This window comes from Dendrobates tinctorius, unplaced genomic scaffold (assembly GCF_039654945.1).
Source record: "Dendrobates tinctorius isolate UK_male_01 unplaced genomic scaffold, ASM3965494v1 ptg000111l, whole genome shotgun sequence".
NCBI classification, from domain to species: domain Eukaryota; kingdom Metazoa; phylum Chordata; class Amphibia; order Anura; family Dendrobatidae; genus Dendrobates; species Dendrobates tinctorius.
Window position 1 is genome coordinate 34,578,131 of NW_027361779.1, and position 15,541 is coordinate 34,593,671.

The window sequence follows — 15,541 nt, forward strand, 5'->3', positions numbered from 1 at the left end:
GGTGACGTGTTTCTATTCGACTTTTCCTCTGATTGCTCCACTCCTGATTTACAAATACTGATGTAGAATACTGACTCAGAGCTGAACATGTGAACTTGGCCTAAAAGAAACTGCACGTGGAAACAGGGGTTTTCTCAAAACAGAAAACCCATTTTAAACAAACAGTTCTAGTTGTTCTCTGTAAGCTGCTATTTCACACAGTGAGGGGGCTGACGAACGATGGCAAATATTTTGAACACGATAATTAGGTTTTGTTTTTTTCCCCCCCATATTATATGCTAATGACCTATATAGTGAATATGCATTTGCTCACAGAGTGGAGTTGCGTTAGATTCAACAAAACCATTATTTACCCACAAAAAAAACAATAAAAAATGTAATGCCTCTTTGAATCTTTACAAGGATTAGACAACCTGCCATGTATGAGCACATGCACAGGGCTGAAGTGTTCAGCCGTTCATCTCTTCATGTCAGGCAGAATGCACATTGCCATATATTTATATTAGCTGCCTCTTGCCACCAGTGTTTGTTCAACCCAGGACCTGAATGCTCATTCTACTTCACTAAAAAGATAAATTGTGTTCCTGGTTCTTCATATTTTCAAAAGTTGTCAGGTTCAGTTATGATATGAGTCATTTTTATGGTTTTGACCTCATGAATTCAAATCTGACAATGAAAATTTTTAGTTGGCTCTTGTTTCTATGATGTCAAAGAGGTTTCCTTTTACTGCTACATATAATTAATGTAGGAAACTTATCAACCATTCAAGTAACTAAAACATGTCTAAACACTATTGCGAATTATAAACAGTTCCAGAAATTGCAGTACAAAATTTGGTTCTAATTCCGTGACAACTCTTTTTTGCTTGTGATAAGTATAGCGTGGCACTACCGCAGGGTGCACAAGTAGGTTACCCAGACCTAAATGAATAACAAATAGTAACTTGGCACTCAACTTGAATGATCCTTTTTGAAAGAAAATTTTATTATGTGCAGTCTCAGAAACGTTTCGGCCCACAACAGGCCTTCATCGGTCCGACTGATGTCACAGTGTGGTGACTAAATGCAAGTCCAAAATTTCGTATATATTGATTCCTGCTATCAAGGTTGGTGCAGATGTGCACTGTGCACTCACTTGATACTGTTTGCGTATGGGCTGGTAAACTAGCCAGACTCAATATATATTGATTTTGGTGCGGTATCTAACTCCTTGGATTCAAATAAGGATGATGCACATTGTGGGATGCTTGGCCTTGTGGAGGTCGGTTGGGTATGTAGATCAAAACGCGGTATCCACCACTTGTATGACCTACATACAAGTCATACAAGCGGTGGATACCGCGTTTTGATCTACATCGGACCGATGAAGGCCTGTTGTGGGCCGAAACGTTTCTGAGACTGCACATAATAAAATTTTCTTTCAAAAAGGATCATTCAAGTTGAGTGCCAAGTTACTATTTGTTAACTCTTTTTTGCTTGTCTCTTATCCTCCTGCTTCGGATCATCTCTTACAATTGCTCCACAGTTTTTTTGAAAAAAAATCTAGATGCTAATGCAAGAAATGTAATCTTTAAGGACATGTTACAGCCAAGATATGTTTTGAGTAGATTTTCCACCAACTCTTCATAGTTATATGCTCTTAAGTTTCCCAAATAATTAGTTACCTCTAAAGCGAATGCTACCCATGCAACCTATTCTTTGCCTTGCAACAAATAGAGAAACTACTCATCTTGAAGACAATTACAAATCTGAGGTCCAATAAAGACTCCTCCTTTTGTCTTTGCTTCACTCAACCTTAGAAATCTATTAATGAGATACTTCAATGATTTTGTATTTGTATCCATTGCCTTTACAAAGTTCTAACTTGTTATGCAGTGGTGGTAACAATATCTTATGTGGGTCAACAAGTTCGGGATGGACTTTTTTTTTATCCCTGTCTGAACTAAATGTTGGAGAGGCCAGTCTCTTTTATTGTAGTGACATTCTCTTGCGCAACTATCCTACTCACACAGAAAGCAGCAGTTCTTTGCTTATCCACTCTGGAGACTAAGTAAGTGGGTAACCAACTTCAAGTCACCACAAAGGGGCCACAAATGTTGGTCATAGTTCAGGCACCTCAACAGCTGTTTCATAATGCCATAGCTTTCTTTCACGGGGACTTCATAACCAACTAAAATTGAAGGTACCACATTACCATTATGCAGCAAGCTGGCTTTTAAGCTTGTTTTGGGCAAATCGATGAAGTTGATCCATTCAGGAAATCGGAAAACCAGGGGAAGAGTCTTGAGGAGATCATTTGCATATTCCCAGTGCCTTCTGGGATAAGTGAAGAGTCTCCGCGAGCTCAACGATCACTGGGTTTTGGCCGTTGCAGCTGAAAAGAGGAAATCTGAAAACCAGGGGAAGAGTCTTGAGGAGATCATTTGCATATTCCCAGTGCCTTCTGGGATAAGTGAAGAGTCTCCGCGAGCTCAACGATCACTGGGATTTGGCCGTTGCAGCTGAAAAGAGGAAATCGGAAAACATTTTGACTCATCTTTCATCGTTTTTAAGAAATCTCAAGATGGAAGAGGCCAGGAGCCATTTGGTGAGCTGCATTTCTTGCTACATGTTCACAGATTTACCAGTGGAAAAGCCAAACTTCACATGCCACAAATGCAAGCTTGTGACCCTGTTGGAGGAAAAGTTGCAAAATCTCGAAGAGAGGTTAGCTACATTGAAGATCATTAAGGAAGGTGAAGAGTTCTTGGACAGAGCAGAATTATCTCTTCATGTTACAGAAAGAGAAGAAATTCGAAGTGCACCTGAAGAAACAGAGGAATGGAGACATGTGACCCAGAGAAGCAGGAGGATCAGGAGGCAGTCAGCACCCATACTTCTCAGTAACCAGTACCAGGCTCTCACGCAGGAAAACGATGAAGAAATACATCAGGATAAGACTTTGCCAACAAACAGCAACCTTGTACGCCTTCAGAGTCCTCCTGGATGGAGAAAGAAAAATGTTGTGAAGAAGAAACGGAGAGTGGTGGTCATGGGGGATTCCCTGTTGAGAGGAACAGAGGCCGCTATCTGCAGACCGGATATAACTTCAAGAGAAATGTGCTGTCTTCCAGGTGCAAAAATTAAAGATGTGTCTGACAGGATATCAGGACTCTTCAGACCTACAGATGACTACCCATTCCTGCTACTACATGTGGGGACAAATGACACCGCAATAAACGACCTGGAAACCATCTGCAGAGACTTTGAAGACTTAGGCAAGAAAGTGAAAGAACTGGGAGCGCAGGTGGTCTTCTCTTCCATCCTCCCAGTGGATGGCCATGGAACAAGGCGGTGGAATAAGATTCTGCAGGTGAACAACTGGCTACGTCGATGGTGCCGTCAGCAACGATTTGGATTTCTGGATCACGGAGTGAACTACTTATACGATGGACTACTTGCTAGAGATGGGATGCACCTTACGAAGACTGGAAAGCAGGTATTTGGAAGTCGCCTTGCTACACTTGTAAGGAGAGCTTTAAACTAGAACAACGTGGGAAGGGAAGCAAAAGACCAGAAAAAGCCATACACCTGACAAATGCTATTGAGAACTTTGCTATTAGGAGTGGAAAGGAAGAACAAAGACGAAAGAATCTAATTAATAAAAATATTGGAGAAAGAGAAACCAATCACAAACTAAAATGTTTCTATACTAATGCACAAAGCATGGGCAACAAACAAGGAGAATTGGAACTACTAACACAGGAAAAGAAATATGATGTCATTGGAATCACTGAAACTTGGTGGGACAATACACATGATTGGAATACAAGACTAGAAGGATACAACTTATTTGCAAGAAACAGACTTGATAAACGAGGAGGGGGTGTCGCATTGTATGTTAGAAACGCGTATATCTGCACAGAGATTGAAGCTTCAGAGACTGGGAGTTCTGTGGAAACTGTTTGGGTAAGAATACAAGGACAGAACAATGGAAAGGACACCATTGTAGGCATTTACTACAGGCCGCCTGTGCAAGCTGAAGATATGGATGAACTCTTTATGCATCAAATGGCCAAGTTCTCCAAAAAATATGACATAGTTGTCATGGGAGATTTCAACTATCCAGACATTTGTTGGGAATCTCTCTCAGGCAAAACTAACAGGTCAAGGAAATTCTTATCCTCTCTTGCTGACAACTTTATCTTCCAAAAGGTAAGGGAGAAAACAAGGGGAACTGCTACCTTGGATCTAATTCTTATAAACAGGGAGGAAATGGTTGAGGAGGTAAAAGTGGCTGGGACCCTAGGAGGTAGCGACCATGCTATTTTAGAATTTTGGATAACTAGAGGCGGAAGACCTGTGAAGACTCAGACGTCAAGGTTAGATTTCAGAAAGGCAGATTTTAAGGGATTCAGAAAGAGAATTGGAGGGATCCAATGGCTGGATATCCTTAAAGACAAAAATGTCCAGGAAGGATGGGAAATCTTGAAAAATGAAATTCTCAAAGCACAGTTGTTAACAATTCCGAAAAGAGGGAAGAATAGGAAGCATTTAAGGAAACCAGGATGGATGAACACAGAAATTAAGCACATGCTAAAAAGGAAGAAAAAAATGTTTATAAAATGGAAAGAGGGAGGCATATCTAAAGAAGAATATAATGCTGTCTGCAGAACCTGCAGGGCACAAATCAGATTATCTAAAGCTGAAAATGAATTGAGGCTTGCAAGAGATGTCAAAAGCAATAATAAAGGATTTAGGGGATATGTCAAAAGTAAAAGAAAAGTCAAAGATGCTATAGGATTTTTACAGGAAGAAAATGATGAAATGGTAAGACAGGATGTTGAGAAGGCTGAACTTTTAAATTCCTATTTTGCATCTGTTTTCTCTCAGAAAGGAAATGTAACATCAACTGTTATTCACTGTCCTATTAAGGGAATAGAAGAATCCAGGATATCTATAAACAGAAAGATAGTGAGGAAACACTTAGCTAACCTAAATGAATTCAAGTCTCCAGGTCCAGATGAATTACACCCCAGAGTACTGAAGGAGATAGCAGAAGAAATTTTTGAACCCCTCTCCATAATCTTTGAAAATTCTTGGAGAACAGGAGAAGTGCCAGAAGACTGGAGAAGAGCAAATGTTGTTCCTATCTTCAAAAAGGGGAAGAAGTTGGACCCAGGCAACTATAGGCCGGTGAGTCTGACTTCTATACCAGGAAAGATCTTTGAACAAATTATTAAACAACATGTATGTCAATACCTGGATAAGAATTAAGTGATTAAGCAGAGTCAGCATGGGTTTGTAACTAATAAGTCATGTCAGACTAATTTAATTTCCTTCTATGACGGTATTACTGATTGGGTGGATCAAGGAAATGCTGTAGATATAGTATATCTTGACTTCAGCAAAGCATTTGACAAAGTATCTCATACAATCCTTATTGAAAAAATGACTAAGTATGGAATGGACAAGGCAACTGTTAGGTGGATTCATAACTGGCTTAGTGATCGGACCCAAAGAGTGGTCGTAAATGGCTCCACATCCAGTTGGAAGAATGTCTCAAGTGGGGTACCACAGGGCTCTGTCCTGGGCCCTGTATTGTTCAACATCTTTATCAACGATTTAGATGAAGGAATTGAGGGTAAACTGATTAAATTTGCTGATGACACAAAGCTAGGAGGGATAGCTAATACTAGAGAAGAGAGAGAGAGGATTCAAAAAGATTTAAATAAACTGGAGAAGTGGGCAGCAACTAACAGAATGGTTTTTAACAGGGAGAAATGCAAAGTACTACATCTGGGCAATAAAAATGAAAAAAGCATATATAGAATGGGAGGAATAGGGCTAAGTGACAGCACATGTGAAAAAGACTTGGGTATACTAATAGATCACAGACTGAATATGAGTCAACAGTGTGATGCAGCAGCAAAAAAGGCAAATGCAATTCTAGGATGTATTAACAGAAGCATACAGTCTAGATCACGTGAAGTCATTATTTCCCTCTATTCCTCTTTGGTCAGACCTCATCTGGAATATTGTGTGCAGTTTTGGGCACCACATTTTAAAAAAGACATCAACAAACTGGAGCAAGTTCAGAAAAGAGCGACCAGAATGGTGACCGGTCTGCAAACCCTGTCTTATGAGGAAAGGTTGCAGGATTTGGGAATGTTTACTTTGCAAAAGAGAAGACTGAGAGGAGACTTAATAGCTGTCTACAAATATCTAAAGGGCTGTCACATTGTAGAAGGATCAACTTTATTCTCATTTGCACAAGGAAAGACTAGAAGCAATGGGATGAAACTGAATGGGAGGAGACACAGATTAGATATTAGAAAAAACTTTTTGACAGAGTGATCAATGAGTGGAACAGGCTGCCACGAGAAGTGGTGAGCTCTCCTTCAATGGAAGTCTTCAAACAGAGGCTGGACAGACATCTGACTGGGATGATTTAGCGAATCCTGCTTTGAGCAGGGGGTTGGACCAGATGGCCCAGGAGGTCCCTTCCAACTCTACGATTCTATGATTCTATGATTATATGATTCTATGAGGCGGCCATGCATACCAGGATAGGGATGAGGCGGCCATGAATACCAGGATAGGGATGAGGGAGCCATGCATACCAGGATTAAGGACCAGGATAGGGATGAGGGAGCCATGCATACCAGAATAGGGATGAGGCCATGCATACTAGGATAGGGATGAGGAGGCCATGCATACCAGGATAGGGATGAGGGGCCATGCATACCAGGATAGGGATGAGGGAGCCATGCATACCAGGATAGGGATGAGGGAGCCATGCATACCAGGATAGGGATTAGAGGTCATGCATACCAGGATAGGGGTGAGGGAGCCATGCATACCAGGATAGGGATGAGGCGGCCATGCATACCAGGATAGGGATGAGGCGGCCATGAATACAGGATAGGGATGAGGGAGCCATGCATACCAGGATTAAGGACCAGGATAGGGATGAGGGAGCCATGCATACTAGGATAGGGATGAGGGGGCCATGCATACCAGGATAGGGATGAGGCGGCCATGAATACAGGATAGGGATGAGGGAGCCATGCATACCAGGATTAAGGACCAGGATAGGGATGAGGGAGCCATGCATACCAGAATAGGGATGAGGAGGCCATGCATACTAGGATAGGGATGAGGGGGCCATGCATACCAGGATAGGGATGAGGAGGTCATGCATACTAGGATAGGGATGAGGGGCCATGCATACCAGGATAGGGATGAGGGAGCCATGCATACCAGGATAGGGGTGAGGGAACCATGCATACCAGGATAGGGATGAAGGGTCATGCATACCAGGATAGGGATGAGGGAGCCATGCATACCAGGATAGGGATGAGGGAGCCATGCATACCAGAATAGGGATGAGGCCATGCATACTAGGATAGGGATGAGGAGGCCATGCATACTAGGATAGGGATGAGGGGCCATGCATACCAGGATATGGATGAGGGAGCCATGCATACCAGGATAGGGATTAGAGGTCATGCATACCAGGATAGGTATGAGGCGGCCATGCATACCAGGATAGGGATGAGGCGGCCATGAATACAGGATAGGGATGAGGGAGCCATGCATACCAGGATTAAGGACCAGGATAGGGATGAGGGAGCCATGCATACCAGAATAGGGATGAGGAGGCCATGCATACTAGGATAGGGATGAGGGGGCCATGCATACCAGGATCGGGATGAGGAGGTCATTCATACTAGGATAGGGATGAGGGGCCATGCATACCAGGATAGGGGTGAGGGAACCATGCATACCAGGATAGGGATGAGGGGTCATGCATACCAGGATAGGGATGAGGGAGCCATGCATACCAGGATAGGGATGAGGGAGCCATGCATACCAGGATAGGGATGAGGGAGCCATGCATACCAGGATAGGGATGAGGGAGCCATGCATACCAGGATAGGGATGAGGGGGCCATGCATACCAGGATAGGGATGAGGGAGCCATGCATACCAGGATAGGGATGAGCGAGCCATGCATACCAGGATAGGGATGAGGTTTCCATGCATACCAGGATCGGGTTGAGGAGGTCATGCATACCAGGATAGGGATGAAGCGGCCATGCATACCCTGGATAGGGATGAAGAGGTCATGCATACCAGGATAGGGATGAAGAAGCCATGCATACCAAGATAGGGATGAGGAGGCCATGCATACCAGGATAGGGATGAGGGAGCCATGCATACCAGGATAGGGATGAGGTGGCCATGCATACCAGGATAGGGATGAGGCGGCCATGAATACCAGGATAGGGATGAGGGAGCCATGCATACCAGGATTAAGGACCAGGATAGGGATGAGGGAGCCATGCATACCAGAATAGGGATGAGGCCATGCATACTAGGATAGGGATGAGGAGGCCATGCATACCAGGATAGGGATGAGGGAGCCATGCATACCAGGATAGGGATTAGAGGTCATGCATACCAGGATAGGGATGAAGCGGCCATGCATACCAGGATAGGGATGAGGCGGCCATGAATACAGGATAGGGATAAGGGAGCCATGCATGCCAGGATTAAGGACCAGGATAGGGATGAGGGAGCCATGCATACCAGAATAGGGATGAGGAGGCCATGCATACTAGGATAGGGATGAGGGGGCCATGCATACCAGGATAGGGATGAGGGAACCATGCATACCAGGATAGGGATGAGGGGTTATGCATACCAGGATAGGGATGAGGGGTCATGCATACCAGGATAGGGATGGGGATGAGGGGCCATGCATACCAGGATAGGGATGAGGAGGCCATGCATACCAGGATAGGGAGGAGGGGCCATGCATACCAGGCTTATACTCAACTCAATAAGTTTTCCCAGTTTTTTTGTGGTAAAGTTAGGTGCCTTATATTCAGGTCGGCTTAAACGCGAGTATATATGGTACAACCTCCTCTGGATCTGGAAAATTAGAGTAAATCAGAAAATGTAAGCATCATATTTGTTTCAGCACCACAGAATTAGATGAGGTCATCTGTTTAGCTGTAGAACAATATTTATACCCTATATTCAGATGCTGCACATCCTCAAGGCATGACTATGCATCTAGAACCAATGTAGGATTATTATTATTATTTACTATTATAGCGTCATTTATTTCATGGCGCTTTACATGTGATGAGGAGTATACATTATAAAGAACAAGTACAGTAATCTTAAACAGCACTGGTCACGACTGGTCAGGAGGAGAGAGGACCCTGCCTGCGAGGGCTCACAGTCTACAAGGGCTGCCTATTCTCAGTGGTATAGAAATGTCAGACCAGTCTGTGTACACATATAGATTTTTCGTATCTGTGTACAGGAGAATATTTATTTCCTGGGTAAATATTCTTTATTGAACAAAGTATTTGTAAAACATGGTAACATTTTTTTCCTTGAATTAAAAATAAAAAAAAAACGATGATATGCTGTATAATTTATCAACAAAGCAGTTGATTTTCCCTCCCAACTTTGTTTTGTTTTTTTGTTATAACAGCATTGTGTGCAAGATTTTAAGAAATTTCATACCCACGCTGCAAAAATATCCTCATCTGAAATTTACCAGAGCCGTAAATTTGATATCTGCAGCATATCCTGTAAACTGTGAGCCCTCGCGGGCAGGGTCCCCTCTCCTTATGTACTTGTGTGTCCCTTGTCTTACACATGTTTATTATACTTGTCTATATTTCCCCTTTTCACATGTAAAGCGCCATGGAATAAATGGCGCTATATAAATGCATAATAATAATAATAATGATATGTGGAAAAAGGTTGAAAAGTTCCAGGGGGCTGAATACTTTCTCAAGGCACTGAATGAAAATATATATATGTATATGTGACAAAGTTACTGGTACTGTAATAGAGGGCAGATATGTTTCATAATAATAACCATTTATCCTGTGATGTCAATGCAGATTATCAACACTATGTGCATTATGGAGTTACTGCTAGGCCTTTCCACAGCATACGTACTAACGTACTCTGAGAAGTCCGTATTGGTCCTGAAAAAAGAATGCAACTTTTTGGGTTAGTGTAAGATATATAAAAGCACTTTTAAAGGGAATCTGTGAGTAGGATTAATCCTTCTACACCTTCAATATGGGCACGCAGGTCATAGGAAGATGAATAAAGTGATACCTTGATATCTGTGATCTGATGTCTTATTCCGGAGATATCTACCATATTCTCATTTATGTAAATGACCTCCTCCAGGTTATGGGCTGGACTCTGATCTCCATGAGAATCTGCCTCCAGAGCTTATTGTACATAAAATAGGGCATTACCCTTGTGAACCAAGTAATGACTTGACTCTTTTTACTGTCATAATCACACACAGCTATGCAGGGAGATCAGAGTTAACACAGTACAACAGAAATGAGCAAAAAACTGAGCAAAATTAGAATAAAAACTGACCGTATTTGACCTCGTAGCAGGTTCTCTTTAAAGGGGTTGTCCGGGCTTTTCACATAATCTCAGTGCATATCTGGGCTGCTGAATGTTGACAATAAGTAATTTACCTTCTGTCGCCAGTTTGCAGCGTTTGCTAGATATCATCTCTTGCTTGTAAGAAAAACGTCCCGGGGGGGGGTGTTCTGGCATTGAAATGAGAACTGGTCGTTTCCTCCTCACTAGTTTCACTTTCCATAGACCACTGTTCAGTGTGTGCCTGGGGGAGGAGCAGCTGGGTGGTTCTGCTTTCTGCACTGAGGCTGCTAGAGGGGGAGGATTTGCTGTGTGAGGAGGGCTTCTTCATGTGGTAGGGGAGGGCCTGTTGCTATGGTGGGTGGGGTTGTTGCTATAAAGGACATGTTTTTAGTAGAGTAGGAGGAAACAACCAGTTCTCATTTCAATGCCAGAACACCCCCCCCTGGACGTTTTTCTTACAAGCAAGAGATCATATCTTGGAAACCATGCAAACTGGCCACATTAGGTAAATTACTTATTGCCAGCATTCTGCAGCCCAGATATGCACTGAGATTATGTGAAAAGCCCGGACAACCCCTTTAAGGTAGTAAAAAAAAATGTGAAAGCCATAAAATTATTCTTTCTAAATCTCATATTGGTATATAATGACATTTTTTCTTTATTTTAAGTCCCATCATGAAGAACAAAAACATGGAATGCTTGCTAAAGGTGAGTCAAAAACCATGAATAAGATAATAAGTCTATCATATGTCTTAGGCTACTTTCACACTTGCGTCTTTTTGCGCTGCGCACCGTGCGCAGTGCAAGCGCACACAAAAAACGCATCATGCGTTTGTGTGCGTTTTTTTGCGGTTTTGCGCATGTTTTTTTTAAAAAAAAAACGCATGCGCACGTCAGCGCACCCATAGATTATAATGGGTGTTTCAGTGAATTTTGTGCGCATTTCGTGCGCATGCATTTTTTTGGGACAAGTCAGACGCACAAAAAATACAACAAGATGCATTTTGTGCGCCCTAGTGCACACTACAAAGAAAACGCATGCGCATACAAACGCATGTGTATGCGCACACATGTAAAGTATATGGGAAAAAACGCATGCGATTTTTTTGCGCAAAAAAAATGCATGTGTGAAACCAGCCTTAAGTGCGAACATGTCCCCCAGTATCGCATAGACTGACATAACCCCACACCCGCCCAGTCGCCCCAATAATGGCCATAATAACCCACAAAATAGTTGTTTTAATCGCAAAAATAAATATTTATCAATATTTTGGGATATACAAATTACGTTGACTGGTTGAGGAGGGTGTATCTCCACTAAGAGCTTTATTGCCTTACTTGCTGTAAATATTAATTGTGGGCGTGAGTGATGTTCTTTTGACTCCACGTCTTCTCTTCTGCACATGAAACATTGCGCATGTGCAAGAGTAGATGTGCTTGATGGGAGACAATTCTGGAGATGCTACAGGCCTTGGTAGCACGATGGGCCAGATGTGCTGCTCACATTAGCATCAGCAACATGTGACATATTGAAAAATTGCTTCTGGAACACTTTTGCATTCCTTTTTGAAAGCCTCTTCATCGCATTTCCCAATGGTCTCCAGACCAATCTCTGGTATCTTTGCAACCAAGACAAATACGGGACTCATCATTGAAGTCTTTCCAGCTTACATTGCTATCTTGCTTTACACGATGATAGCCGTTGAGTACATTGGCGTGAGTTCAATGTGGAAAACCTATAAGACATTTGAAGAATACAGGAGATTGTTGTTGTTGTTGTCACATGAAGTACACAACCAGTACTTGGCAGAAATTCTTGCAGGTCCTTTAATGTTGCTTTAGGCCTCTTGGCAGCCTCCCATATAAATTATCTTCTCTTCTCAGCAATTTTTGAGTGATGTCCAGTAATAGGTAATTTCACTGTTGTGCCAAATTTTAAGCAATTTTTTAAATATTTTGATTGACAACTATCAACCACGAGATACCTTTGCTGTGTTGTAAGCTGTTTACACAGCATGACAGTTGCTGTAAAATGCAACTAAGGAAATGTCAGGAAAATCTGACTAGAACAGCTATCCTTTATATAGGGTTTATCTGAATCGCTATAAATGATTGCACCAGTGTGCTGGCTACTATTTTATAGGAGTTTAAATGTAATTGGCTAATTATGAAAACAACCACTCCCCCAATTCCAAGAGGGCATACCCACTTACGTAAATTTATTTTACTTTTGTTATCCTCCTCCCCCCCCAAAAGGATTTAAGTTTGCCTCTAAGTGGATTTATACTAATTATGGGTGACATTAACCCCTTTGTGACATGCGCTGTACTAGTACTGCTCTGCGGGAGGTGCGTTCGCGCCAGCTGCAGTACTAGTACGGTGCAGCTATTTCCGGTCATCGCACGGTGACCGGGTTAAGATGGTTTCTGTCAGGCTGCACCCCCCTCCTGCATCAGTGATCACTATGATTTTCAAAAGGCTAAAATTCCGACAATTCCTGCCCAGTAAGAGGTCCATGTATGGGATAAAACTGTACAAACTGTGTGAGAGTACCTAAGGGTACACCCACAGATTTAGGGTCTACGAGAGGAAGGACACCCAGATTAACCCCTCTGAATGCCACCCCGTCATGAGGGTGAGTGGGAAAATTGTGTGGGAATTGTTGCACCCACTGCTGGATAAAGGTTATTATCTCTACATTGATAACTTTTACACCATCATCCCGCTCTTCATGACCCTCTCTGCCAGAGGTACAGTTGTATGTGGCACTGTGCGAAAAAAATCAGCGTTGCCTCCCTGATCTGCTAATTGGGCAAATGCTGAGAAAAGGTGAAAGCAGAGCCCAAAGCAGCAACAACATGCTGGTGGTCAAGTATAGGGACAAAAGGGATGTCCTTATCTTGACCACCATACACCATCACAACAGCTCCCTTGTCACTGTTTGTGGTAACACAACACAAGTCCCAAAGCCAGATTGTGTCTTGGATTACAATCGGTACATGGGGGGTGTAGATCTCTCAGATCAGTTCCTCCAACCATACAGTGCCTTTTGAAAAGCCAAATTATGGTACAAAAAATTGGCTGTGCACATTGTACAGATGGCACTATACAATGCTTTTGTGCTGTTCCGATATGCAGGCAATACGTGGTCCTTTAGTTTGAAGTCTTCAAGGCCCTCTTGTTTGACACTCAGGGAGGTGAGGGTCCCAGTACTTCTGAAACTGATAGGGCCCGTATTGTCCCAGGTCAACATTTCCCAGGACAGGTTCCCCAAACAGCGAGAACAGGACGATCACAAAAACTATGCAGAGTATGCTCCAAGAGGGGAATCCGAAAGGACGCAACTTACCATTATGAAACTTCCCTGACAAACCTGGCCTTTGCTTTAGGGATTGCTTCAAAGCTTACCAATCATCCACAAATTACTAAAATTAGTTTATACCCTGTTGATACAACTCACTTTTATAATCTGATGTAACCCGCACATCTTACACATGTAAAACTAAAAGCATTATAATCATTACTATAAAAAAATGCCACTAGATAAATTCCTTCAGGGGTATAGTTTCCAAAATGGGGTCACTTGTGGAGGATTTCCACTGTTTAGGCACATCAGGGGCTCTGCAAACACAACATGACGCCCGCAGGCCATTCCATCAAAGTCTGCAATCAAAAACGTCACTCAATCCATTCCGAGACCTGCCATGCGCCCAAACTGTGGTTTTACCCCACATATGGGGTATTGGCATACTCAGGAGAAATTGCTCAACAACTTTAGTTGTCCATTTTCTACTTTTACAGTTGTGAAAATAAAAATATTGTTGCTAAAAGATCATTTTGGGGGAAATTTTTTTTTTTTTTTTTTTAATTTTCACGGCTCTACGTTATAAATTTCTGTGAAGCACTCGGGGGTTCAAAGTGCTCACCACACAGCTAAATAAGTTCCTTGAAGGGTATAGTTTCCAAAATGGGGTCACTTGTGGGTGTTTTCCAATGTTTAGGCACATCGGGCTCTTCAAACGCAACATTGCGTCCACTCTCAATTCCAGCCTATTTTGCTTTCAAAAGTCAAAAGGTGCTCCTTCCCTTCTGAGCCCTGCCATGCGCCTAAACAGTGGTCCCCACCCACATATGGGGTATCGGTGTACTTGGGAGAAATTGCGCAACATCTTTCATGGTCCATTTTTTCCTTTTTACTCTTGTGAAAATCAAAAAAATTGGCTGAAAGATCATTTTTGTGACTAAAAAGTTAAATGTTCATTTTTTCCTTCCACGTTGCTTCAGCTCCTGTGAAGCACCTGAAGGTTTAATAGACTTGAATGTGGTTTTGAGCACCTTAAGGGGTGCACTTTTTAGAATGGTGTCACTTTTGGGTATTTTCTTTCATATAGACCCCTCAAAGTGTCTTTAAATGTGATGTGGTTCCTAAAAAATGGTTTTGTAAAAATTGTTGAAAAAATGAAAAATCGCTGGTCAACTTTTAACCTTTATAACTTCCTAATAAAAAAAATTCTAAAATTTGTGCTGATGTAAAGTAGACATGTGGGAAATTGTTATTTATTTTGTGCAATATGACTCTGATTTAAGGGCATAAAAAATTTTGAAAAGTGCGAAATTTTCCAAGTTTTCACCAAATTTCCGCTTTTTTTTAAACAAATAAACACAAGTCATATCGAAGAAATTTTACCGCTATCATAAAGTACAATATAGAAAACAATCTCCGAATCAGTGGGATCCATTGAAGCTTTCCAGAGTTATTACCTCATAAAGTAAGAGTGGTCAGAATTGTAAAAATTGGCCTGGTGACCAAGGTGAAAACAGGCTAGGTCTCCAAGAGGTTAAAAGGAATAAATTCTTAAAGGATTCTTCTTGATATAGTTTTTTTTACATGACAAAATCGTGACATAATCATTTTAACAGGGGTGTGTAGACTTTATATATCCACTGCGTGTGTGTAGATAGATATTAAATATATACAGTCATATGTTAAAGTTTGGGCACCCCTATTAATGTTAACCTTTTTTCTTTATAACAATTTTGGTTTTTGCAACAGCTATTTCAGTTTCATATATCTAATAACTGATGGACTCAGTTATATTTCTGGATTCAAATGAGGTTTAT

The 15,541-nt window shown here is 42.0% G+C and overlaps 1 protein-coding gene across 5 annotated transcripts in view; it reads left to right on the forward strand.

Annotated features, from left to right (window-relative positions):
- The window catches only part of CEP162 (centrosomal protein 162), a 179,909-nt gene that overhangs the window by 43,762 nt on the left and 120,606 nt on the right, over window positions 1–15,541 (forward strand). For all 5 annotated transcript variants that reach the window (XM_073589647.1, XM_073589643.1, XM_073589645.1 and 2 more), the window contains one exon: window positions 11,089–11,128. In XM_073589647.1, coding sequence (XP_073445748.1) covers window positions 11,089–11,128 — 40 coding nt within the window. The remainder of the gene's footprint in view (window positions 1–11,088; window positions 11,129–15,541) is intronic.